This window comes from Botrytis sinoallii (assembly GCF_014898435.1).
Source record: "Botrytis sinoallii strain Bc 23 chromosome Unknown BSIN_043, whole genome shotgun sequence".
NCBI lineage: Eukaryota > Fungi > Ascomycota > Leotiomycetes > Helotiales > Sclerotiniaceae > Botrytis > Botrytis sinoallii.
Window position 1 is genome coordinate 118,575 of NW_024066070.1, and position 24,102 is coordinate 142,676.

The 24,102-nt window shown below is 43.5% G+C and overlaps 7 protein-coding genes across 7 annotated transcripts; 5 read left to right on the forward strand and 2 right to left on the reverse strand.

Moving 5' to 3' along the window:
• Window positions 1-1,859: 1,859 nt before the first annotated feature.
• Window positions 1,860-5,169, forward strand: EAF02_012181 (uncharacterized protein). The gene is made up of 4 exons (XM_038908229.1): window positions 1,860-2,255; window positions 2,327-2,349; window positions 2,492-3,733; window positions 3,845-5,169. The coding sequence occupies exons 1-4, from the start codon at window positions 2,077-2,079 to the stop codon at window positions 4,933-4,935; spliced, it is 2,535 nt and encodes an 844-aa protein (XP_038752012.1). The 5' UTR covers window positions 1,860-2,076; the 3' UTR covers window positions 4,936-5,169.
• A 713-nt stretch (window positions 5,170-5,882) lies between these two features.
• On the forward strand, window positions 5,883-6,978 carry EAF02_012182 (uncharacterized protein; the record flags this gene model as incomplete). The annotated part of the gene is made up of 2 exons (XM_038908230.1): window positions 5,883-6,041; window positions 6,100-6,978. The coding sequence occupies 2 exons, from the start codon at window positions 5,883-5,885 to the stop codon at window positions 6,976-6,978; spliced, it is 1,038 nt and encodes a 345-aa protein (XP_038752013.1).
• A 2,539-nt stretch (window positions 6,979-9,517) lies between these two features.
• On the forward strand, window positions 9,518-10,363 carry EAF02_012183 (uncharacterized protein; the record flags this gene model as incomplete). The annotated part of the gene is made up of 1 exon (XM_038908231.1): window positions 9,518-10,363. The coding sequence occupies one exon, from the start codon at window positions 9,518-9,520 to the stop codon at window positions 10,361-10,363; it is 846 nt and encodes a 281-aa protein (XP_038752014.1).
• Window positions 10,364-11,111: 748 nt separating this feature from the next.
• Window positions 11,112-11,291, forward strand: EAF02_012184 (uncharacterized protein; the record flags this gene model as incomplete). Its single annotated transcript, XM_038908232.1, has 1 exon — window positions 11,112-11,291. One exon carries the CDS (start codon window positions 11,112-11,114, stop codon window positions 11,289-11,291), a length of 180 nt encoding a protein of 59 aa, XP_038752015.1.
• Window positions 11,292-12,943: 1,652 nt separating this feature from the next.
• On the forward strand, window positions 12,944-14,015 carry EAF02_012185 (uncharacterized protein; the record flags this gene model as incomplete). The annotated part of the gene is made up of 2 exons (XM_038908233.1): window positions 12,944-13,380; window positions 13,511-14,015. 2 exons carry the CDS (start codon window positions 12,944-12,946, stop codon window positions 14,013-14,015), a joined length of 942 nt encoding a protein of 313 aa, XP_038752016.1.
• A 2,048-nt stretch (window positions 14,016-16,063) lies between these two features.
• On the reverse strand, window positions 16,064-18,054 carry EAF02_012186 (uncharacterized protein; the record flags this gene model as incomplete). The annotated part of the gene is made up of 6 exons (XM_038908234.1): window positions 16,064-16,317; window positions 16,546-16,591; window positions 16,661-16,726; window positions 16,838-17,240; window positions 17,261-17,613; window positions 17,782-18,054. 6 exons carry the CDS (start codon window positions 18,052-18,054, stop codon window positions 16,064-16,066), a joined length of 1,395 nt encoding a protein of 464 aa, XP_038752017.1.
• A 1,526-nt stretch (window positions 18,055-19,580) lies between these two features.
• On the reverse strand, window positions 19,581-22,917 carry EAF02_012187 (uncharacterized protein; the record flags this gene model as incomplete). The annotated part of the gene is made up of 2 exons (XM_038908235.1): window positions 19,581-20,124; window positions 20,189-22,917. 2 exons carry the CDS (start codon window positions 22,915-22,917, stop codon window positions 19,581-19,583), a joined length of 3,273 nt encoding a protein of 1,090 aa, XP_038752018.1.
• Between the last annotated feature and the right edge of the window lie 1,185 nt (window positions 22,918-24,102).

The following is a 24,102-nucleotide window of genomic DNA, read 5'->3' on the forward strand; positions in this document are numbered from 1 at the left end:
GTCAGAACTGTCTCGGGAGGTTAGACATACGTACTGCTTGAGCCTTGAAACTAACCTGACTACTTGCGCGTGTCCCTCTTGATACTACTGGAATTTGGTATCCAGGAAGAGAGTAAATTTCTCAATTCCCCGATCTAATATCTTCATGGGAGCAATTTTAAAAGACTTGCCATGAATCTGCAAACGACCCTGGCATTTATCATCTCTTGAAAGTTTTGAGAAAGTTGCCTGGAGGAAACTGTAGCCGGGAAACTTTGTCTCATTGCAATCCTGAAGCATTGCTACCTTATCAACGAATGTGACATTCCAAGGCCTGTTCGTTATAGACTTGAATGGGACCACGACTCCACATAACTTTATTGATCAAGGGCTTGGATATACAACGGCTGAGCCCGTGCTGGCTGGTCCCCGATTCGTCATTTGCATTGACGTGGGTCTTCGATAGTTCTAATTGTCAATTGAATTCGCACAGCAAAGTTAGGAGTTCCTGTACTTCAGTCAGAACACATGATAATCAAGGTTTTCGATGTCTCTTTGCTCGACCGACCTGTGCTTTCATACCTCAGTGACTGAGTGCAAAAGTGCACCATACTATTTTTATTCATGATATCCTTACAGCTTACCAGGTTTTCTTGGATCTTCGGTAATGTCAGATTCTAAGAACGACGTGCATGGAGGATTCATAGGCATCCCACTGTCAAATATCAATACTTCTCTTTGGGGTAAAATGTGGTGATGAAACGCGGAGGTCTGACACGATTCTGGAAGCCGTTTCCGTCATATCTACCAATAGGAACCATTTTCCCTCTCGAAACTTTCGATCACTCCGGAATATCATCAGCCTTACCAATCGCTATCCCAAGTTTTTGAAATTTCGGCCTTGGGTCCTCAGATGTGATTATGGATGGTTACCCGCTTGTGGCTGATTTATACCGATCAAGAGGCTTGCACAGCATCGGGCATATCGCCGCACATTTATGTACAGAACATCTGATGTCAGCATTCTGATTGGCAACTTTACGCAAACAGTGGTTTCTAATTGCCTTTCCAGAAATATTACCATCGGGTATGGACGCCTTGGATTGGAAGGTAAACGACCTCTCAAACATCATCATGATATCGATCGTTATTATAACATCATCACGATTGCCATGCACATCGGATCAGGCTCGTTGTAACCTGCGGCTCAATTTTGGCAACTATTCTTCGGATCTAATAAGGGCAGGTATGAAGCATGATAGGGTGATAGGGTGATTAAATTACCGGGGCGCCCCTTTTCCACGAATGATCGTGCGATACCGTATAAAGGGCCAATTAGAGCGTTCTCGACTTCGATATCAGTGCATTTATTTGTTAATGTCAGGGTATGGGCGAGCGGGGAAGCTCGTTTCCAATATTTGGCGATTTTATGAAATTCATAAATCAGCTATGACAACTGGCACAAATCCCAGGGTGATTCTTCGATGCTTCAATCAAAATATGCTATTTGATTCTAGACCCCATGAATGTTACACATGTGCCTACTTTGTAGCTGCCTTAGTAGCTTTCAAAGCCACAAACGACGATTACTTATCCCACAGGGCTGATGATGAACTCTCCCTTTATACCATAGAAGCCTTGCAAATATGTGAGAACAACTTCACCCAGCCACAGAGAGCATTGCTCCGCCCGGATCGTGCATGTGTAGGGTGACGTTCGGCAGTCTGGAGCGCGGGGCTTGTTTGCATTTTCCACGTTGTGGTCTATGCTCTGCCTGGAATTCGGGTCTACTAACGATCATTACAGGGCTTCAGATCTTACTCTTCAGTGGTCAGTTCTGCAATAGATTATCGGTGGGTCCGATGAACTAGCGACCCTTTGGATACATCAAATTAGGACCCCAACAGTTCATCATGGACATCATTTCTTCCTTATATTCATTCTTGGATATCGTCATGGAAGAGAAAGGTACTACTTCAAGAAACAACAACAATTATTCCATGTATATTCAGTCCTCAAATCCAATGTCATTTTCTCGCCTATGTCCAATTAGACATCCCATCAAACACATCACTCCAGACTGGTTTTTGCCTTGTGATGGCGCTTTCCAGATCTTCGATTACACAGGTTTCGATGAAACGGGATTCTAAAGTCTCATTCATGGATACCAACCCCGACGACTTGGAACGGCAATCGACTTGGGACGATGGATCACGACCGTCCAAAAGAGCTAGAGCGAGCAAACCTAAAGTTAAGTCAGGCTGCATTACATGCAAGTGAGTACCTTCTGGTCTACCTTTCTACTTCTTGGGCATATATTCGCAGATATCTGACATTGATTTCTCAGGGCTCGTCGTGTTAAATGTGACGGTAAGTTGTTTCGTAATTCTAAATTCAATGGACTTTTCACAATTTCCTTCAAGGTACCAGAATTGAGCAGCATCTTAATTTTCCCTTCGAAGCTACTAGAAATTTACATAATTTACGTCTAATCCTTCCGAATGATCAACAGAAACGAAACCACAATGTCTTCGATGTCAAAAGTTCGGTCGAACATGCGATGGATACGCTCACGAGATTCGATCACGAGGAAACATGATGCCAATCCAACCTAGAATTCCAACGGCAGATATTTATACTCCAAGTATTTCTCTTGCAGCAACAGAGCAGGAAGGCCGGTATTTCCAATATTTCTGTGATCGAACAGCGTATCAATTGCCTGGTTTCTTTGATCCCACCTTTTGGAATCACATTATTCTTCGAGAGAGTCACAATGTCACTTCAATTCGACATGCAGTAATCGCTATTGCAGCTCTTAACAAAGCCATTGAAGAAGCACCTGGACCACATTTGAAAGTTAACGTCATTCAAGATATAAACAAAAGGCATCTTGAATTTGCCGTCATACAACATCTCAAGGCCATTCAAGCTTTGAACCAGTACATATCTACCTCTAATGGTCCTCAGTTGAGAACAGCGCTTATGGCATGTTTACTTTTTGTTTGCTTTGAAACCATACAAGGAAGTTATGCTTCGTCGGTGCAGCAAACTTATGGAGGCTTGAAGCTATTGAGGAGTTATTATGCTGGAAAGCCTGGATCGAAACCCTGGATTCCGCGGCGGATCTCAGCAGGGTTCAATACGAACCCCCAGACTGATAAGGTTATAGCCAAAGTTCACAGTCGGCCAGGTATGGATGGTTCCTCCAAATCAGCCACTATCTCATCACATATCGAAGAGTATCTGGAAACTGAAAAGCCGCCACTTCGACCTGCGCATACCCCCACGATAGATAGGACACCCACACCACCACAAAGAGATTACAGTCCACGACTAGATGCCATGACCATTCCATCACATTACAAGTCAAACTTAACATTGGAACAGCAACGCTCTCTGTCAGGTACACCGGTTCAAGATTATCCGAGTGCGTACCAAACACCCAGTGAATATATATCCCCGAGCGAACAACAAAAGCCCAACATTGCGATGCCAATTGCAATCCCTGGCAGAAGGCCATCATCCAACCATTCAATTTCCAGTATCTGCACTCCAGAGTCACTTCATACTCCCCCTTCCATGGGTAATACACCACCGCCTATTACCTATAGATCTTCCCAGTCCCCACCTGTGCTCACGAATCCTCGAAAGCGGCCTCTTCAATCGAGAAGTCCTACTCCTCCCATTTTAAACAACGACTTTACCCTGGAGGAAACTATAATACAAGCATTCGTCCGCCTGGATGGGCAAGGACGTAAGTGTGCTTCTGTTTTTCTCGGTCCAACCAAGATTGAACAGATCTGGACAATTCTATTTTCTTCTTAACTTTATACTTTGGCACATGCTGACTGTCTTCTTATCGTAGTGTTCTTCGGTATGACACCGGGTATTCCCCCCCTACTTTGGGACATTCATTCTGCACATCACATTCCCATTCCAAAAGTATTCACAAGTTTTTCTGAAGCTCAGCACTGTTGGGACTTTTTAATGGACCGAACACTTCAATACTATCGAAGAACACTTTTCGACAGGAAGTTTGCTAGTGCGAAAAGTGATACTCCTAGCGAAATAGCCCGGCAATATGCAGATTATGTCACAGGACTAGATGAATTCGAGCAAGCCTTCCAACCTATATTGAGCTTATCTATATCCCCTGAAGGAAAGGTGCTTAATCAGGCCGCTATTGTCCTTATCGCCCATCTGAAGGCCACAGCCATAACACTATCGGCTGTCACATCTTCCTCAGAAATGGTTTATGATTCTTTCCTGAATGAATTTCGGTACATAGTTCGAGCTGCGGAAAAGCTCGTTACAACATGTGAGGCGAATCCCTCGGCTATCAATTCATCACGATTTAGCCTCGATATCGGGATTGTTCCGCCATTACATGTAGTAGCGACCAAATGTAGGGAACCAAGCATCAGAAGAAAGGCAATTGATCTGCTTTTCAGAAGTCCAAGGCAGGAAGGGATGTGGGATGGTGTACTAAGTGCTAGGATTGGCCGGTGGATAATGAGCTGCGAAGAAGATGGATTGGATGTGTCCGGGATACTCGAACCTCCCAACAAACAGCCAGGCTACGGCAACCACATCTTCCAAAATGGGGGATCGGTACAATTTCACAATGGTGTTCTATCGCCAGGATGCTGGAACAATGGCGAAACGATTGAGGATAGAGACTTGATCCAGGAAAACTTTGCACCCTATTTATCACAAAGGCAGAGTCCAGTGCCACAAATTCCTTCGCCATATGCTCAAGCTCTTACACCACCCATCAGAGAACACTTTCCAATGCCTCGACAAGAAAGGGTCTGGATGGTACCAGAAGATAAGCGCTTTCAATTAGTAGTTGTGGATTTCCATATGCCGGATCGTTATATTATGGTCAAGTGTAAGAGATCCTTACAGAACAAAGATGGTACAAGAGAGGAAAGAGAATCGATTATTGCTTGGTGAATTATCATGATGATACGCTACTTGAAGTATCCATCGTATCATTGAGAGTTGTAGCTATGAAGCATTTGACGCATTGTCTTGGAGTTCTAGCGCTGCAAAATGGCATGAGAGGATGGAGTTTGGGAATACGAAGACTCATATGAAAATAGTTCTCGACGTTCAAATCCGCGAAACTATTTCTAGATACAATCAGACTACTGTAGTTTAAACTCGAAATGATTTCTTGCCTGTTAAAGTGATTGAAAGCAAACCAAAAAGTTCCTCACGTGATCGGCCTGACCTCGGCTTAGAAAGGCTCAGAAATGATTGCCTAGCGGGGTTGTAGATGCCTGAAGCTGAAGTTTAATCTCGAAGACGAGGCTTTTGATAAAAAGGTCAACAGCGGTCGATAGTTGATTTCCACTTTGGAAGATACAAGCTGAAAGGACTTTCCCTCGCAACCACATCAAACCACGAATCTTCAAATTGTGATCGAGAGTAATTTGAAGAAATTCTATCATCAGAATACATAGCATTTACCCCCTATCAAACCAGTTCAACAACATACCGTGCGCAAAGACGGACCAGCGCAATACAACGAATACTCTCGAGTGGGATACCTAATTAAAGTACCAAGTAATCTGCAACTCGCACACCCACAGCTCCACGTTGATACCTCCTACTGGATAGTCTCTGCCAGTATACACGACTGTTTCTGGATCAATATAGGAAGTGCGATACATTCAACCGCGTCATTAAGAGTGCCTTTCCTACGAAGCATACGAGCTCTGGTATATTGGAGCGGTCATAAACTTCACGTCACATCTTTTTCGGTTTCACTCAACTGGCAAGCCTGCTGCGTCAATCTTGATACTAGTTGTCACGGATTTTCAACAGACATTCAACAACAGGTTGGGTTTGGAACTTGAACCTAACTTACTCGAAGTTACCCAGCTACCCCCCACAAGATGTCTTCCTCTTCTGGTACTCCAGAATCTTGGATCTCTTCTTTCTGCGCATTATTGGGACATGAATACTTTGCAGAGATATCGGAGGAATTCATAGAGGATGACTTCAATTTGACAGGTTTACAAACACAAGTAGCTATGTATAAGGAAGCACTCGAGGTAATTCAATACATAACTCATGTATCTTGACAACATGCTAACGTGAACCTATTATTAGATGATCTTAGATGTCGAGCCAGAAGAAGATGAGGACGAAGATGACGAGGATGAGGATGAGGATGAGGATGCATCTATTGAGGGCGAAGATCGATCAGGACGTAAAGCTGCAGCCGAAAGAAGACATCAACGAATGGCAAGCGATCTATCAATTATAGAATCCTCCGCAGAGATGCTCTATGGTCTTATCCATCAACGATTTATCTGTTCTCGAGCTGGTATACAACAAATGTCGGAGAAGTACGACCTTGCCCATTTTGGTGTCTGTCCACGAACACATTGCGAACAAGTCCGCACATTACCCGTAGGATTATCTGATGTACCAGGTGAAGACACCGTCAAATTGTTCTGTCCCTCCTGTCTCGACGTATACGTTCCTCCAAATTCCCGATTCCAGACGGTCGATGGTGCCTACTTTGGACGAACTTTTGGGGCGCTCTTTCTCCTCACATTCCCCGATTACGATATTAGCAAGAAGGGATTAGAAGCATTGAGTGGGCATGGAGGCAGAAGTTTACAACACTCCAACGATGAAGAAAAGGAAAAGATCAACGGCATGAATGCATCAAACCTTGCACCTGGTCTCGGCAAAGGCAAAGTCTACGAACCTAAAATTTACGGATTCAAGGTTTCAGAGAGAGCGCGAAGTGGTCCTCGAATGGGCTGGTTGAGGAAACGACCAGATGAGGTTAGAGAGTTGGATGAAGCGACCGCATATGCGCTGGAGCATGCTGAGGATAGTGATGAGGGTATTGATGTTGCACCTGGTGGCGCCAGTGCGAGTGCTCGACTCAAGCCACGGAGGAGGAATCCAAGAGCGTTGGCAAACAACGGAGGAAGCCCTATGAGCGTAGAAGCCAACGGAGAGATTTTTTCGTAGCATAATCTTGAATGAAAAGACTGAGGGGTGGACGGAGGGGCGTTTGGGTGCTTTTTATCGTCGCGGCGATGGATGGATGATACAGTAGATGGTTTGGCTTTTATGGTTATCATACGGCTTGTGTTTGCAAATCAACTCACATACATATATTGGCGGATTCGAGCGCACGCGGTTGCTTGCTTAATTGTTTATTACATGTGATGAGCGAGCGCGAGGAGAATGCATCTACTTTTGCATATGGGTGGTTTACTCTGATTCGGTGGAATGGGTGATTGTGAGTCATAATTTGGGTGGTGGCTACGGGAGAGTGTTGTGTTCGGGGGCGGGGGATTGAAGTGAAGGGAAAAGATACAAGCGTTACAAGGAATGAAAGAGTATATTTGCTATAGGAATGAAATGGGATGGTTGTACCTATCTTAAGAAGCCAAAGATGAGATCAGATAAACAGTTGATAGTCATGATGATTTTATCTCGTGCTTGGGATATCGTTGTAATTTCTCGCATTTCCTACCTCGCTTATGATACGTCCTGATCGCTCTGCTCGCTCTGCACACTTGGAAGTTGGTGCATCATGAGTACAAACTGGAGAATGTGTAGTTCATTACTCATGTTCTGGTTCATTGCAACTTTATTGAGAGAGCTTAAGTAGGCACAGATGTTGTGGACAGTAATGTCGTGAAGAGTGATGTCGTGAAGAGTGAGGAACAGGAGAGAAACGTGGTGGTACGGACTCTTGGGCTAGAAGTGAACCGTCGTCAGAACCATCTTTGGCGGTTGGTGGAACACAGATATGAATTTAGAATATTTCTTGGAGGGGTGTGATACAAGCATGGGTAGAAGCTCATTAGAACGGAAGGAACTAATATCTTATATTCTGTTGCTCACATTTGTGCAATGGACTGAGGGAAGCGGTTATGAAAGATATAAATGCAGTAATTTCTTGCTCCTTCTTTCCTTTCCTGAAAAGTCATGTTTGGTTTTCAAGAGTATTCTAGAGATCCCAATGAACAATGAGAAAGAAGTCAAACGCTCCAAGAAATGGATGATATGAATGCTGTGGTAACAGAAAAGATCCTGTGCGTCCAAAATCGGCTGATGAGAAAGATCTGCAAGAATTCGTATGATATTTTGAACTTCTTGAGGATCAAAAGAGGAAAACTTCACAGGTAGGAAGGAGATGAGTCTCCTTTTGTCTGCTCTCAAGACACAAATATCATCCCAATTTCAAATGGGCAAATAATGATCCAGTATACACTTTGGTATTTCACTAATGTGGAGTAGAGTATGACGGTTTACCCGCCTGGAGCTCTAACCAATAAGAGTACTTACCAATCAAATGATTCATTGAGGCTTATAGTGAAGTCTACTGTGGTACTTCTTGCTGGATCCAGGCTGCTTTTATGCATACATTTGTTCTTGCATTCTCTTATCCTGGGATATCGGGACGGGATGAGGCTCTCTTCTTTTGCCATCTAGATATTGGATGGTTTACATTCCAAGAAATTGTTTTCAGATAGCTAGTTTCAGTTTGATCACATTTTCTGTATCATGTATCATAAATGCTTCAAATTTTCAGACTCGCTTATAAGTCTCCGTCCCTATAACTAAGAAGATCTTTTCCATACATTGGTTACCTTCCTGTGGCTCTGAATATCTGACCCGGATATTTAGCTTTAGCGATACGAGTCAGTAAATGAGGTGCAATCGAAGGGCTACACGACTAAAGCTATACCCCATGCAATTAAAACCAATTAGGTCATAGATACCTGGGTTATCTTCCACAGGCTACAAACACGCAAGCGTCATTCGTTACAAATCGAACGGAAGGCAACTCTTAAGCTGCATGATGAGGGATTTGAAAAAGCCAACTCACGGGAAGTCACTTTGAGATATGCAGCAAAAGCTACTGGCTCAGGAATAACATTCCTCATTGTGGTATTCAAAACGTACGAATCTCAGGCATGATTTCCGACCTTCCCCCATCATTCTCGATATAATGATCATAATGATCAGTAAATTAACTTTTCGTAAGTTTTCAATCCGAAGTAAGATAGCAGTAATCTGAAGATTACATCAAGTTACCTACCTATCTTTGTCCAAATAGGAGGTGGCTTTGGTTTCGACCATTAGCTGCAACCTTCCGTGTTCAAGTCTGTTTGCTAGACCTATTGCTACACACCGCTCGTCGTTTGCTGTGACACGGACGAGAAAATGAGCTGTCACACCAGAGAATTAATTCTTTGTTGATAGGAGGATCTGCTACCACCTTACTTTCCATGCCCTATAGTAATCTCGTTGAACTCATAATAAGCTTGCAACTCTCTCAACTTCATTTCCATTCAGCTCATTATTGACCTGCTGTTTATTTTTTTAAAAGATTTCCGGATACTACAAATCCCATCACAATTAGCCATAAATCTCTTTTTTCACAATATCTAAACTACATCACCACTTCGCCTCGAACTCTCTCGAACGTGCATCTCATCCTTTGTATCTCTACCCTCATCGCACTTTGTACAATAAAAGATCGATTGTCATGATGGAATATTCATGCCAAGGTGTGTTACCGCTGTTAGGAACATACTGCACAGACCATATTGGAAGAAAAACTGGTCTCTGTCATCCCGCTAGACTATTTCAACAAGCTGTAACGACTCAGTTTTACATGTCCTCTCTGAAGCTGCCCGTATCATGCTTGGAAGAGTACAGTTTCAGGTCTCGAAAAAGCCACCGGAGTTCATGTGTACCCATAGCTTTAGCGCCGCTCCGCATCATTGAAGATCCTGAACCCTTTCGAGTTTCTTCGTTGACAGTTTCCAAAAGTATGTATACAGTCCCAACTGCAAGATTTGGGAAGCAGCTCGAGCAACTTGTGCAGTCCCTCTCTTCTTTTCCGAACATCTTCATTGAAGAGAATGGGATTGATGAAGAGTTTGTTGACGCTGGTCTTGGCTGGTATTCCCAAAGCTCTTGGCTTCACGAGACCAAAGTCTTCGGCAGAGAAAGCGGCGCCTATGAGATAGGCCACCTGCCTAGCACTCCCATAGTATCTGCACAGCATTCAACGAGCAGACCATATTTATTTTACATTTTAAGCAATGAATATACCGGTCTTGACAGCAGAATCATATCAACTCGTTTAGGTGGTCTCGGAAAATTTGGTGCCTCGATACTGAAGGCAGTGCGAGAAGGTCACAATATCGAAGAAGAGACCCTCGCGCTCCAGACAAAGAGATACCGCTCACTGTATCCACTACATAGGCTGACATATAACCTGATCTCTGGTACTGAGAGCTCCATCAAGGCGAAGTTACTTCTACAAGAAGCTCTTGAAGGTTTACCACGAGGAGATGGGGGACGCCGCCGCTATGCCACTTCCAGATGAGGATGACAAGAACTACACGACGAAGCAGCACTACACAGGCCTGTTCAGGATGAGTCAAGTCAATCATATACAGGATGGCGAGAAGGAGTCAAGTCAATCGTATAATGGCGAGAAGGAGTCAAGTCAATCATATACAAGATGGAGAGGTCACTACTCAGCATCGAATGGAAGCAAGGGAGAGATACGCAAAGACAACACTTCAGGCGAACATAGGTGAAAGTAAGAATAGGACCACGATGATTGATACCTATTTGTACATAAGCATCGAGTTCTTGGTGTTGTAAGGCTGTTTATAAGAGAAGCTTGGGTACATACAACTAAAAATTCCTCTCGCAGGATATAAAACATAGTGGCTTTCCTCATTGTTCGCTCGTGATATGTACATGTATGAGTTTTATTTAACATGGGTCTAATAGCTATAGGCTACAAGACCAAATGGAGTCAACTAACGCATCATCATATGATACCAGCGGAAGGAATCGGGGATTCATGGAGGGCGAGACTCTCGATTTCACTCGAAAGGAAGCACTAGGAATGAAAATATCATTCATTATTACATAATAAATTCGTGCCACAGTGCACAGCCACCGCCACACCTGGCACATAAGAAGGGTGCTCTTCATGGAGAATTCGAGCTCGTTTTATTATCATACAGCAACTACATTTATTCTCTAATACTACAAGAGATCATTACCAGGCAGAAGATACAGAAAAGACACTCTCAATCATTCACAACCCCTCACACAAAATGCCATCCTTTACCGAAACCCCCTCAACCACAGCCAATGCGGCCCCAAACACCACTACGGCCGACACCTCAAATCAATCTACCGAGACAGTACAGAAGACCGAGGCTCAACTAGAGGCGGACAGACTGTACGAGGAAAGAATCGAGGAGGAGTATGCGAAGAGAGAAGGCGGTGCTTAGGATGGATAGGAAGACAGACGTCAACATGGAGAGACTTCTCTGCCACGTCTCTCCAGTGGCAAATCAGGAATGAAGTGGCATCAGGGAACTATCGAGAGACACCTGGGCAAGCAACGATATTGGAGGATTAAGATGTCTAGAGGAACTTGCATACATATAGCATTAATGATATCACTCTCCCTCTTTTATGCATCTCCGTCATCTTACAAGTGAAATCCGAACAATTGCACCCCCTCATGACCTCCGGCCTTTCGGAGTTACGGAGTGACACCCCTCCCCTAGCATCTATCTCGGGACCGTACTTTTAGTCTTGTCTTGCTATAGCATTGCAGCGGTAAGGATATAAAAAATTCAATTCATAATAAAAATGTTCTAGAAAGGACGGATGTGTCAGCCTTCTCGGCCACTTTTTCGCGCCCGTCCCATCCTTATTTGCGGCATAGAAAGCTTGAAATTGTGTGCGTGAATGCTCTCAACCAATCCAGTCACCGACATTGTAATAAAGCCGTTGAAACGGCCAATGAAACCACGGATATTAGCAACCACGACGGGGTTTTGGAGAAGCTAGCTGCTAGACATCTGAAAACCCTGAAGTTTGTGTTCTGATTTGAAGCTCCGGATTGATCAAAGCGTTTGTGTTAAGGGTGGACATTGCTGGTGTTGTCCACGGGTGTCTTGGACCATGAACCATGGAGTCAAGGAACCAGAGCAGGAAAAGTTTGGATAGAAATGATCAATTGAATAAATATGGAAGGGAAGAAAGCAACGTCAAATCCAGTTCCAGTTCCTGGTGACTCCAAAGAGATATAGGGGATATCACCATCTCCAATTGAAGCTTTCCATGCCTCCATATCTATGGTACATTTTCAATGATTGTACGGTCGGTATTGGTATCGCTATCGCCGAATTCCCCGCTTTTGGAAGATTATACCCTCTTATCTCCTTTGGGATAAGCGCAATCAGACGGAAATACTCCATGCACAAAGAAAGTAGAAGGAAACTAACTCGAGACTAACCAACAATCTATTAGCCCCGTCAAATGGATATCGACACTCTTCAATCAATCCATCATCCAACCGACCAATCGTTGTTGAGATATTACCCACGTTGGACGAATCAGAATCAAGGTAATTAATGGTCAGCAAGATCCTAAAATATTCAAACAAGCTTAGAAACCTTTGAATCAAGCCCGTGGTTAATTATCAAACCAACTGAGATAATCCTTGAATGTAAATGGAGATGTTGTCCTAAATACCTGGTAGCTTCCGAAGAGGTAGGGAATGACATCTAGAATATAACTACCACCATACCATCCATCCATCCAACACATATAAAGATCCAAGAAGTTCCTCTCATTTCACTTCTAATTCTTGAGCCAAAACTTAACCAGAAAATCAGTCCAATCATACATACCAACAACCAAAGGTACAAACCTCTCAAACAGTTGGAGATCAAGAATCAGAACAACCTCAATTCGATTCCATTTTGATATCAGAACCATCAACCTCGTTTCCCTTGAATGTACAATTGTAGGAGATAGTACTAGGTAATTACTACATATCTTCGTTGAATGACATCACAAGTCAAGTACAACGTCTCCTCAGAAGAAACCCAACACAACTTAAAGCCACACACCACCCCCAACCGAAATCATGGTTTTAGCTGTCCTTAAAAATATCTTTTTCTATCAATCCGTCACTCCCAAATCGCCCAAATCAAGTCGAGAACGAGGAGTACCAAAGATCGATTTCGTTACATCTAGACAACCTCTCTTACCAAATAGCAACACGAACTCCAACTCCGGGTCGGTCGACGGGACTCACGATGATGATGAAAGTACTTTAGATTTAGAATCTCAAGATTCCAGATCAGAGAAGTCCTCAAAGAAGAAGGGATGGAGAATCGATGCGAGAGTTATTTCGGATGCAACCATTGGTTTAAGTGATGGGTTGACAGTCCCATTTGCATTGACGGCTGGATTGTCGGCTTTTAACGATTCGAAAATCGTTATAGGGGGAGGAATGGCCGAGTTGATTGCAGGGGCCATTTCTATGGGCTTGGGTGGATATCTTGCTGCTAAGAGTGAACTGTGAGTTTACCCCACAATTGCATCCAGTGAAGGAATGAAGTTGTCATCATCAATGAGTCTGCCTCCACGGCACGGAGGGCCAACGGAGTGTCATCAAATTTGAGATCAGATTGACTAATATTTACATTAGTGCATCATATCATGCTACACGAGAAAAGACCCTCGAACGAATAGAAACCGATCTTCAAGGCGTCTTAAACGATCTCATGGAAGAGTATGAACCTTACGACTTTCCCAAAGAAGTTATCACCGGCCAATCAACTCATCTTGCTCAAATGCACCCAGAGCTTCTCACCGACTACATAATGCAGTTCCAATATTGTGAAGAAGAACCTGCTACATCCCGCGCTTTTACATCTGCTCTTACGATCTCGATGGGATACTTCCTCGGTGGTTTACTACCTTTACTGCCTTACTTTTTGGTATCCACGGTTGCCGAGGGATTATATATCTCTGTCGGGGTTATGGTGATAACACTATTCATCTTTGGATATGTCAAGACGGGCATGATAACAGGTTTCCAAGCGAAATGTATAGGAGGCAATTTCTGGGGTGCTGCTGAAATGGTTCTCATTGGGGGTGTAGCAGCAGCGGCTGCGATGGGATTAGTGACATTATTCCAACCTGGAGTGTAGATGCTAGAAGGGATTTGTCGGTTAAAATTATGGATAGGCGAACGGGACAAGGTTGAACGAATTTATGAATTGATGATGGCGTTCAATGGGGATGGATTGGGTAATTCATTATGGGAGGAAAATAGGGTTGAACGGCGGCGTTCAAGGAAAATGCACTCTCGAGAATATCGATCGAGTGATTTTTACCCTCTCTGTATTTGTTCATAAAATAGGATAGCTGTTCAATAGCATTGGGGTTGGGCAAAGGAACATTCAATCAGACAATCTTGAATAATCTGTATCATTTCCAAGTGATATATGCCTCTGAGAAATTCTTATCGTCAGCTTGAATAAGGACTTTTGATCCTTTTCGCTTCGCTTAACATACACATTCTGCCAAGAACGGGACATCCGATTTGTACGAGTGTACGATTGTTCTCAATATTTGAGAGAACAGCTCAAACCAACATTCCTTTCACTATCAATTAATAAAAATCATTGCCTCTCTCCAACAAATTATTCTTTCCTGTTCTCGCCTCATCTGGAAATTCCGTGCACTGAATACTTCTCATTTCCCAGCCTCAAATACCCACCTCTCTTTCTCAGCCCTGTTGTCCATAAATTTCATAGACATATCAATCGGTATTACATTTCCCGAATTGATGGTTGTACAAGCACAGGAATTTGGGGGATACGAAGCCCAGAACGACATTATAGAGAGAGGAGGGAGAAAAAAAGGTGCTATCCCGGCCTCCTGAGGAACTTGATAAATTCCATTTCGTTTGAGCTGGTGGAAGAAGTTATTTTCGCGAATTTACTATAGATACCTAGAGACTTGGACGATAAGGAGACTAGATGATAGGGTAATAGAGAGGGGTCTCCGTCTGTTCTTTTGAGGAGAGAGAAGAATGAAGATGTGAGGATCGCGCGGGAGGACTTCACGGTTGTCAATTTACAAAGGGAAGATAGCCAAAGCGATTGTTTTGTCGGTGGTGGAGACATAGATGTTGATAGTGGGATCGTCACTTGATCAAAATATCTCAACCTCACTGCCATTGTTCGTGACTGTGAAAGTATACTTTTTCGCAAATTTCGTAGTGTCGTTGAGAGGGGTTATGTTCGCTCAGGATAAGATTTGCATGATTCATAGGGTAGACATTTACTTCTTCTACTACATATCTCCCCAGCAATTTCATCACACATATGCATTAGAGCGAAGTCCATAGATCTCTGAAAACTCGCCACCTTATTGGTCAACCAAAGTTAAATAAGGGTACAGTGTCGCACTTCCATAACTCCAATCTAATGGAGTGACAGTCAATGATTACACCAAACGAAATCTTATTGCAGAAACCAGAATATTCGTAACAAAACACAACATAAGATAATACACCTGCATCAAGATGCTTAACTTCGGTATTAAAAGTGCGTGCACCTCGCTGAACAAGTGCAAACTTCCCGGTCAAGGTTGTGTTTGTGGTAGAGCATCCATAATCAAGAATCGGAGTATCACTGAATAATAATCAGCCCAGGTTGGGAGCCATTCTCAATGCTGTAGAATAATTTGTGTAACACCTGAAATGAACAAGTCTCTTCGAATGCACTCAAAGGTATTTCGTCTTTTCCAGATCAAGCATAACTGGCAGAGAATGGACTTCTTGAATGCTCATCAATCCTGTAGAGACAGCAGTACTCAGAGATAGCGTTCCTATGGGATCAGAGAGGTGATAAACTTTCATGGTATCAGGGATCCAAGTATAGTTTCCAGATATCTGGAGATTTTGGGGAATGACTGCCTCACTGCAATTGATAGATACAAGTGCAGTTACAACATACAACTGAATTAGGCTTACTAATTTGCAAATCAACGTGGCATAGCGATCACCATCCCATAATCTCACATTAGTTGACAGTATTGCTCGAATATACATGCAAGACTGATATTCATGTCAGTTGAACAGATTATTACCAACTATTCGCCCGTCCTATTATGATTCCAGTCATCCTGACACACAAATCAGATTCAACCACCCCAGAACAAGTCAATCGGTCACAAGTATGGCAACACACTAAGTTCCCATCATGAAAATGGCTCGATTGTCCCCATTAGTACTGGTGTCGCAACGAGCGGTAGCCTCATCATCGATTTTTGCTTTCTCACCAGGAATAACTTGACCATCGTTGGCCACTGACCAGCAGCCAGCTCCTCTGCCACCAGTTGGAGAATATCCCATTCCACGTTCCATTTTGAAGCCCTCATGATGATCCCTAAAAACGCCCTTTATTCCACACCAAATCCGCTTTCTTAACCCTTGTTTGACTCCTAAAGGCAACGCAGAGTGATCTTAGTAAATACTCCCGGGATAGCAAACAAAGTAACATGAAAGCAATGCTAAAACCGACTAATATCATTCAACCAATCTCCCAAGCCTCGCTGCGTTTTCACTATCCATCAAATTCTCCAAGCCCACGGCAATCTCCTCGACCTTCACTTCCAAGTTAAGCTTCTCATTTATCTCATTAATTTCACCAGAAACTCTCTCAAGCTTACCATCAGTCGTTGAGCCTGCGTAACTAGTGTGACTCAATGCATTCGCCTAGATCATCCAAGCCTTGTGTCCCAATTCGATCAGCGTTGGTCCGAATTCAGTCAGTAGTTCTTGAACTATTTCATTTGTTGGCTCCTCCTTGGCTAAACCCATGTTATCTGGACCTCCAAATGTGGCATAAAACTGTAGGTAATTTGTTAGTCGTGTTGATATAATAAAATTCCACAAAGAGTCATCTCGCGAATTCATGGGCAAGATAATATAGTATGATAGCTAAAAAATTGATGGACTCACCCAGTCTTCCTTCCATTCCTCAATGGCCTTGATTGTCTCTGGATGATTGATTTTAATATCTTTCGCAATCATGTAGAAACTACTTCTTGTAGCATGCTTCTTAACAGGCTTGAATACTTCAACCTTAGCAAATTTCGAAAATGTATACAACATGAATGCTGAGTGCCATGTGTCAATCTTATGTAATAACATAACCAAAGTACCTCCATTGTGCATCCTATTCATGGCAAGAATCAGTTGCGAAGTTTGTAATCGTACTGTTTCCTTACTAAGGTTGGCCTTGTAGGTGTCCTTAATGCGATCATGCGTACGAAGAGTCTTGCCATCGGCAAACACAAGATGATATTTGATAAACGTGTAGGGCTTGATGTCACTAAATTTTGACTTTAAATCCTCGGGATGTCTTTACCGTTTGGACAAAACTCCGTGAACATTGTAATATCACAGTATCTAAGACCCTGGAGGCGGCTCGTGTCGATCATAACATTGTGCCCGCCAGAAGCAGGGTTCAATGTGATGGCATATGCTTTGAAGCTATTGCGGTAATCGAGAGCTGCTGCAGTGTGACCTCCAGGTGCCATGCAGAGATCGAGTACGTTGACCTGGCCATCTGGGACGAAAGGTATGTTGAAGATACTGTGAGCGTTGTGCATTTCTTCTCCGATTTGTTGCATCATCTTGTAAAAGCCACGTTCACCCTCTGGTGTGGTTGAGTCGGCGCGCTCTCGTTGTTGTTTGAAGTGCGCATCGCCGTCTTCTTTCTTGTCATGCCATCCCTATACACGCTAATCAGTGGCCGCACATGAACTTGAATCAACGAGATGAAGAATAATAGTAGAGAGGCTCAATTCAATGGTCTGTAAGTCAACGCGTGTTTGTAATTAATACGGCACAAGATAGCACTGAAGCAATGAATCTTAAAGAGTCAACGAAAAATATCTTACCCTGCTGCGGAGCTCCACAACTCTCTTGCACTCCTCATCCGACAGAATCAAATAAACTTTCAACAGCTGCGATGCCTTTGTGGGACGTTCTCCATTGGGACCATCACGAATGCCCAAATCATTCGATGCGTCTTCCAAGGTGAGACCGAACAGTTCTTTTGCGAGATCCTCGATGTTCAGATTCTTACCATTGTCCTTCAAAGTAGCTAGTTTGTTCTTGAAGATATCAAGCTCACCAGAAAGGAGAAAGCCATTGTTGGTTGAGGGATCCATGATTGAAAGGAAACTGTTGATAGATATCAACAATTGGCGTAGTTGTCGCTGGTGAGACAAATATTTGAAAGGACGTTAATGTTTGGAAATAAAAGGAGAGTGAAAATTGAAATTTGGATCATACAAGAGAATAAGGTGAACCTCAAGGCGCTCTTGTTTCAATGGCAAAGATTTGTTCTCTTATTTTGTCTTTCATTGACCAAGTAAACAAAAAGAAAGTGAAAGTTCGAGGGGGGAGGACACTCCTGGAAGATGAATAGCTTTATCCGGATTCTGTCTTCTTCTTCTTTTTTTGGAATCAGATCAGTAGTATAAATCCTGTGTATTATGAAATTGAATTGGTGAGAACATGTGGGAAGAGATGTTAAGGTGGTTCAAAAAGGAAGACTCGAGATTGTTGGAGATTGTTGAAAAGGTAGTGAGCATCCAATGTGATGGTCTTCAATACATGAACTTAACTGGCGTACTAAGGGACAACTTGTAAAAACTGATTTATTCTTGTGAGGTTCTTGACGGGGGAGATGGATGGTTAATGTATTACACTGAGATCAAACAAAGTTCATTAAAAGTTTCCCTTCAAGATTTGACAAACATGGAAGGCACATTAACAACCAACCAACTCACCAACCTCAGTGCACCATTGCTGCTGCCATTTTGCGTGTTCAACATATCATATCATATCATATCACAAGGAACTTATAAGCCTGACATTATTAAACCCTTGGTTCATCAAAATCACATGACACAGCATATGTCAACACTGCAATCAAATATAAGATAGAGCTGCTATCAAATTTTCTATGGTACAAAGTAGCAGCAAATTTTGTGTTTTCTATCTTATGTAACGAACAATTGGTTGGTTGCCTCACTCCTATCATTCAAAAGAAGAGGATGCAACATGTAATTTGTATTTGCCAATTGCACATGCCAAAAGTGTAAAAGCCATTTTCTGTAACCATTAATCGCGTGCATAAAACCCAAATTTTTCTCGTAAAAAGCAATACGCCCGACTGACAACGTGTCTGTCGAAGACTTTTGGTGGTGGTGAAACTAAAAAGTATGCCGTGGCTATGCCAGAATATGAACATGTAAAAAGCAAAACATGAATGAAGGAGAAAGCCATATCATTCGTCATACCCACCCAATACTCTGCCGAGAAAAAAAAGGTTGAAGCTTCTTAGCTCAAGTTGTAGTTGATGCCCAGAGATCTCCAATCCTCTGATAGCTCCTATTAAACGCCGTAGAAACCACATGTCAAAACTCGTAAATACAGTCAACGTAAGTTGTTCAGATCATAATATCTGTATCGCTACATGTCATACGAGCGAAAGCCAACGTTGCAGAATTGGAGCGATGAACAGTCGTGCCACGTTAAAGCGATTCAGAAGATATGGGGCTAATTGGTAAAAGTGATATAGGTAGAACATAGATGTTAAACCACGTACGTAACTTCAAGGTCGGTGGCCAAGCATGACTCCAAGCTACGAGGGTATCGAGACAGAAATCGAGAAGATTAGGAAGGGAATTTATTGCTCAAGTAGTTCTTTCAACTTGGCATCTAGCAGATTGTCGATCCTCTTTCGGCTCTTCAAATCGAGAGCACCGTTGCGTAAAGAAGTTCGAAGTTTCGCAAATGCGGATCGCTGGATTGGAGAATCGTCACCCTTGACAACATCAACATAATGTCCGGCTAAGACCTCGTTGATAGTTTTCTTTTTGTTGTTGAGGGTTTCATCGTAATAAAGAATCAATTGCTCCATTCCGGTAGAAGCATTGTTATGGCTATCCTCAAGCGCCAATTTGCGGAACTCGTAGTACATGCCTGGATTGAAATTTCTGCACAAAAAGTGGGCCCAGAACTTGTAAAGAAGCTCCATGTCAGTATGAGTCTCACCAGGCTGACTGGCTTCTCGGAGTCTGGTTGCTCTCTCACGGAAGACGGCATACTTTTCAATGGTGTTGGATTCGGAGATGGCTGCTTGTCGTCTTTGATCCTTGACCCACATGACTGTTGGGGCATTGCTGTAGTTTGAATGGGGAGACATTGCCCTCAAGTTGCCTTCTAAGGAGCTAAAATGACACGAGTCAGAATGGCAAATCAACGTGGAAATCAGGGTGGCATATAATTATTTACCTTTCTTGTGGATTTGACCCATTGACCAAGGGTCGACCTTGGCGCTCTTCGGACAACTCCTCATTGATGGACCTACCATCAATTGACCCATTGGAGAAAGTTCTTGAGGACGAGTTGTGGTATGGGTGTCTGGCGGGTTTTTGATCGCTCGTCTTACGGGAAGATTGTGCAAACACTAAATTTAGATCCTCGATCTGTTCATCGGTGAACGTGGTTTCTGGTGCTAAAGGATCGGGCGAAGGAACGGTGTTTCCGTTTAAAGGTAACAGGCCAGGAGTAAAGTTAGGGACGGCAGCTGAAAGTGGTGTTTCTTCGTGATAGTGGGTATTGTTGCCATTGGCCAAAGGCGCTTGGGTGGCTTCGTTTCCATATCGCATGAAGTCATTTCCACCGGGGCTGAAGGCTGGTGAGCCTATCTCTTGACCTGGCATCATCATTTGGCCCATATGGCTTGGTGGCCCATGGTTGTCGCGAATAAGTGTAGTTGGCCCATCATTGTGCTTCATTGACTCTTCTCTTTCCTCAGATGGCATGACCCACTGATCCCAGCCATCGCGTCTTCTAATTCTATCCACACCATCCTCGCCCTTGACTATCTCTATCTCGGTAGACTGTTGACAAGCGTATCTCAACATGTCAATATCTGATGTAAGAGACTGGATTCTCTTGAACCCGGCCACAAAGTGTAGGAACACAAATCCTTGAGAGTCCATGTGTTTCCGTAAGAAGACATCTTTGCAAAGATTGTCTATCGAGAAATAATATTCCAATTGCATCTTCACCATTGACAAAACAGTAGCAGACTGGCCGTCAAAAGGACCGTATGGCACAGCGCTCATGACCTGCATTGGTACATAGTCGTACATGGTTTGAAGAGCGGGAATCTGTTGATTACCATTCGTATAGCCACCTCTTGGATACATGGCAACATTTGGAATAGATTGTGATCTCGAGCTACCACGGCCACGGGAAGAAGCTTGTGCGTATTGGTGGCTGAAGGGTCCTTGAGGTGGGGGACTGTATGGTGTTGAGTTTTGACGCCCTTGGTAAGGAGGAATCGTGTTATGGCCACTGGCAAAAGCATGGCCATTGGCGAAAGTATTGTGAGCGCCTCTGCCACGATAACCTCCACGGCCTCTTTCTGCTCGACCCTCAGCTCTCTGATCCTTGCTTCCATTTTTGAATTCAGAGCTTCCGGAGCCATCGTTTCTGCGGTCACCAAAGCCAGATCTTGCTGGGAATTGTCCTTCGCCAACACCTTGTCCTTTCTGGCTGGTTTGATTATCCTTATCGGTTTGCGGAGAAGTTGAACTTCGCCCAGTGTCAGTTGGTGATACAGGTTCATTCTTGTTGGCACCCCCCTTTGATTTCTCTGCATTTGGTGTATGCTTGCGTGCATCACGACTGACTTCATCTTCATTTGAAAGTCTCTTGGAAGAGTTTGGTGGAAGTGATGATGATCTGACCCCACGTTTTTCGGCTTCTTCACCAGACTCGGCAGGCTTAGTGACACTTCCTGGCGACTTCTCTCCAGCGGTACCATTTGGCACATGACTGGTACGTCCACCCTCACGACCTACACGAGCACCACCTCGTCCTCGACCACCTCGAACAGGTAGCGGGGTATTGAATGTGACTGATGGAGTATATGGTACTGGGACCCACTTCTCCTTCGTCCTTGGTTTGTTGGAGGGATTCTCATCCTTTTCATCCTTCTTTACTTTGTCTTCCTCTTGAAGCTTTCGCTTCTCCTCTTCTAATGCAGTTTCCGGTGTTGGCCATGCCAAAGAGTCCTCGACTGGAGGGGGCAATGAACTGGTAGCACTCCTGTCTTTATCTTCAGAGCTCCTACTGCCTCTTGCAGGTCGTTTGGTTGAATCCTCCTTTCCCTTAGTCAGACTATCTGTACCTTTCTTTTGGCCCTGCTTTGAGACAGAATCTTTGCCAGTCTGCGATGCCTTTTCATCTTCAACAGAAGCCTTTCCCTTTCGTCTAGATTCGATACCTTTTGGAGTTGGAGTGGAACTTGAGGTTTCGCCAAAGGAGTTTGCTATTTGAGGTATTGATGGGCTCGACTTTGTCTTTGCGGCTTGTGCCTCCTTGCGCTGCTCCCAGAAATTTACAGCCGGAGGCGGAGCTGGTACCAGAGGAACCTCTGGCACCTTTACTTCTTCCTTTTCTTTCTCTTTCTCTTTCTCCTTTTCTGCCTCCTTGTCGTCCTTCTTTTGCTTCTTGGACTTTTTAGACTTTCTGCCCTCGATCGCCTCCGGGGAAGGCTTTTCTTCTCTATTTCGCCCAGCTTTCTCCCATCCTTGCTCAGAATCATCCGCAGCTACGTTCAAAGCGAGCTCCTCCTCCTTTGGTATTGTTGCATTCGAAGTAGCAACCACACTTGGCGATTCTGGAATGGAACCTGCGCTTACTTGTGATGTTGGGTTCGCATCTGTGCTTAATCCAACTCCTAGCGGATCGCTCTTACTTGGAACTTCGGTGGAACCATTGGTATTTCGATCTCCGTTTTCAGATGCTGCTGCCCCATTCACCGATGCTGAAGGTGTATTTGATACGGAATTCGATTCCTTAGCAGGTGTGCTGACACCAGAAGCTGATGCCTGGCTTGATTGCATGGCGGAATTTGCAGTTGAAGTTACGCGACCTTTTGCGGCCATCGCATATGAAAATGTAGGCGGGGTAGGGGTGCCCTCGGATTTCGATGTTGCCGATGACATTATGAATTGTATCACAAAAAGTATGACTCTTTCGTTCAATCAAGCAAGTCCAATTCTTGCGAATGGGTACCTGTAATACTTGAAGTAGATACACAGAGGTGACTAAAGTTTCAACCTCAGTATGGACGTCCGGAGAGGTTGACTCGACCTCTCCGCACTTCTATCCCGATGCGCTGATCAGATATCACGTCTCGAGAAATATCGAAGCGACTCAGTGCAGACCGCGAAAATGAGGATTGGTGATCGCTGCTGAAACCTTGTTTGTAGTGGATGAGGGGTATCTGCGTGATTGTGAAGACTTATTTCGTCGCGCAAGTTTCGCAAAGTATCGAAGTCCAAGAAATTACTTGAAGATGCAAGAAAGGAATCAAGGACCGATCCTTTGACAAGTTTCGACGTTTTATGAACTGTGGGCAGTAACTCGTGGAACGAAACGGAAGATTTGTTTGATGGCACAGGTGGTGCTGGCGGCAACGCGAAAGTAAGCTCGAACAACTGAATGGAAACTATGATCTATTGTAGAATGTTAGCTGTATGATTCCAACATGATATGACCAATTCTGCGAATCAATATGACATGGGACGCAGCTTCTTCGAGTAGTCTGATCTGCAATGGCGCAGAAGTAAAGCCGCACAAAAGTAAATGTCATAAATAGAACATCGAAATTCCCCCACGCACCTTTCGAAGAGAATAGAAGTAGCAGAAGATCAATCCTGTAAGATCAGTCTTTTACTATTCAAATTCGGAGAAAATAAGCCAGCAGTGTTGTAAGATCCCCAGAGTTTGACAATTTTATTACAGTCAGTTTACTGTCTTCTTTGCCTATGAAATCTTATTTTGAGGTTGTCGTTCTAAACTCAGAGTAAAGATTTTTTTTCTTTTTGGAATAGAAAAGTAAGTATTCGAATGAGAAAAGACCTTTTGTTCTCTACACCACTTTTATGAGAAGAGGTACCAAATGGGTCGAAAGGGAAGAAGAGGTTGAAGGAAGAAAAAAAAATGGAGATTAAAATTGTGAAGGCAGATTCTTTAGGGTTGAATGGAAGGGAATAATTTTTTGTTCGATTCAGTATTTAGTGGATTTTAATTTTCTCGGCTGAGAAATTTAAGTGTTCAAAGTGTTAAATGATGATAAATTTCTATGATGAAGGCTGAAGTGAACCGCTTCACGGAAGGTTTTGGGG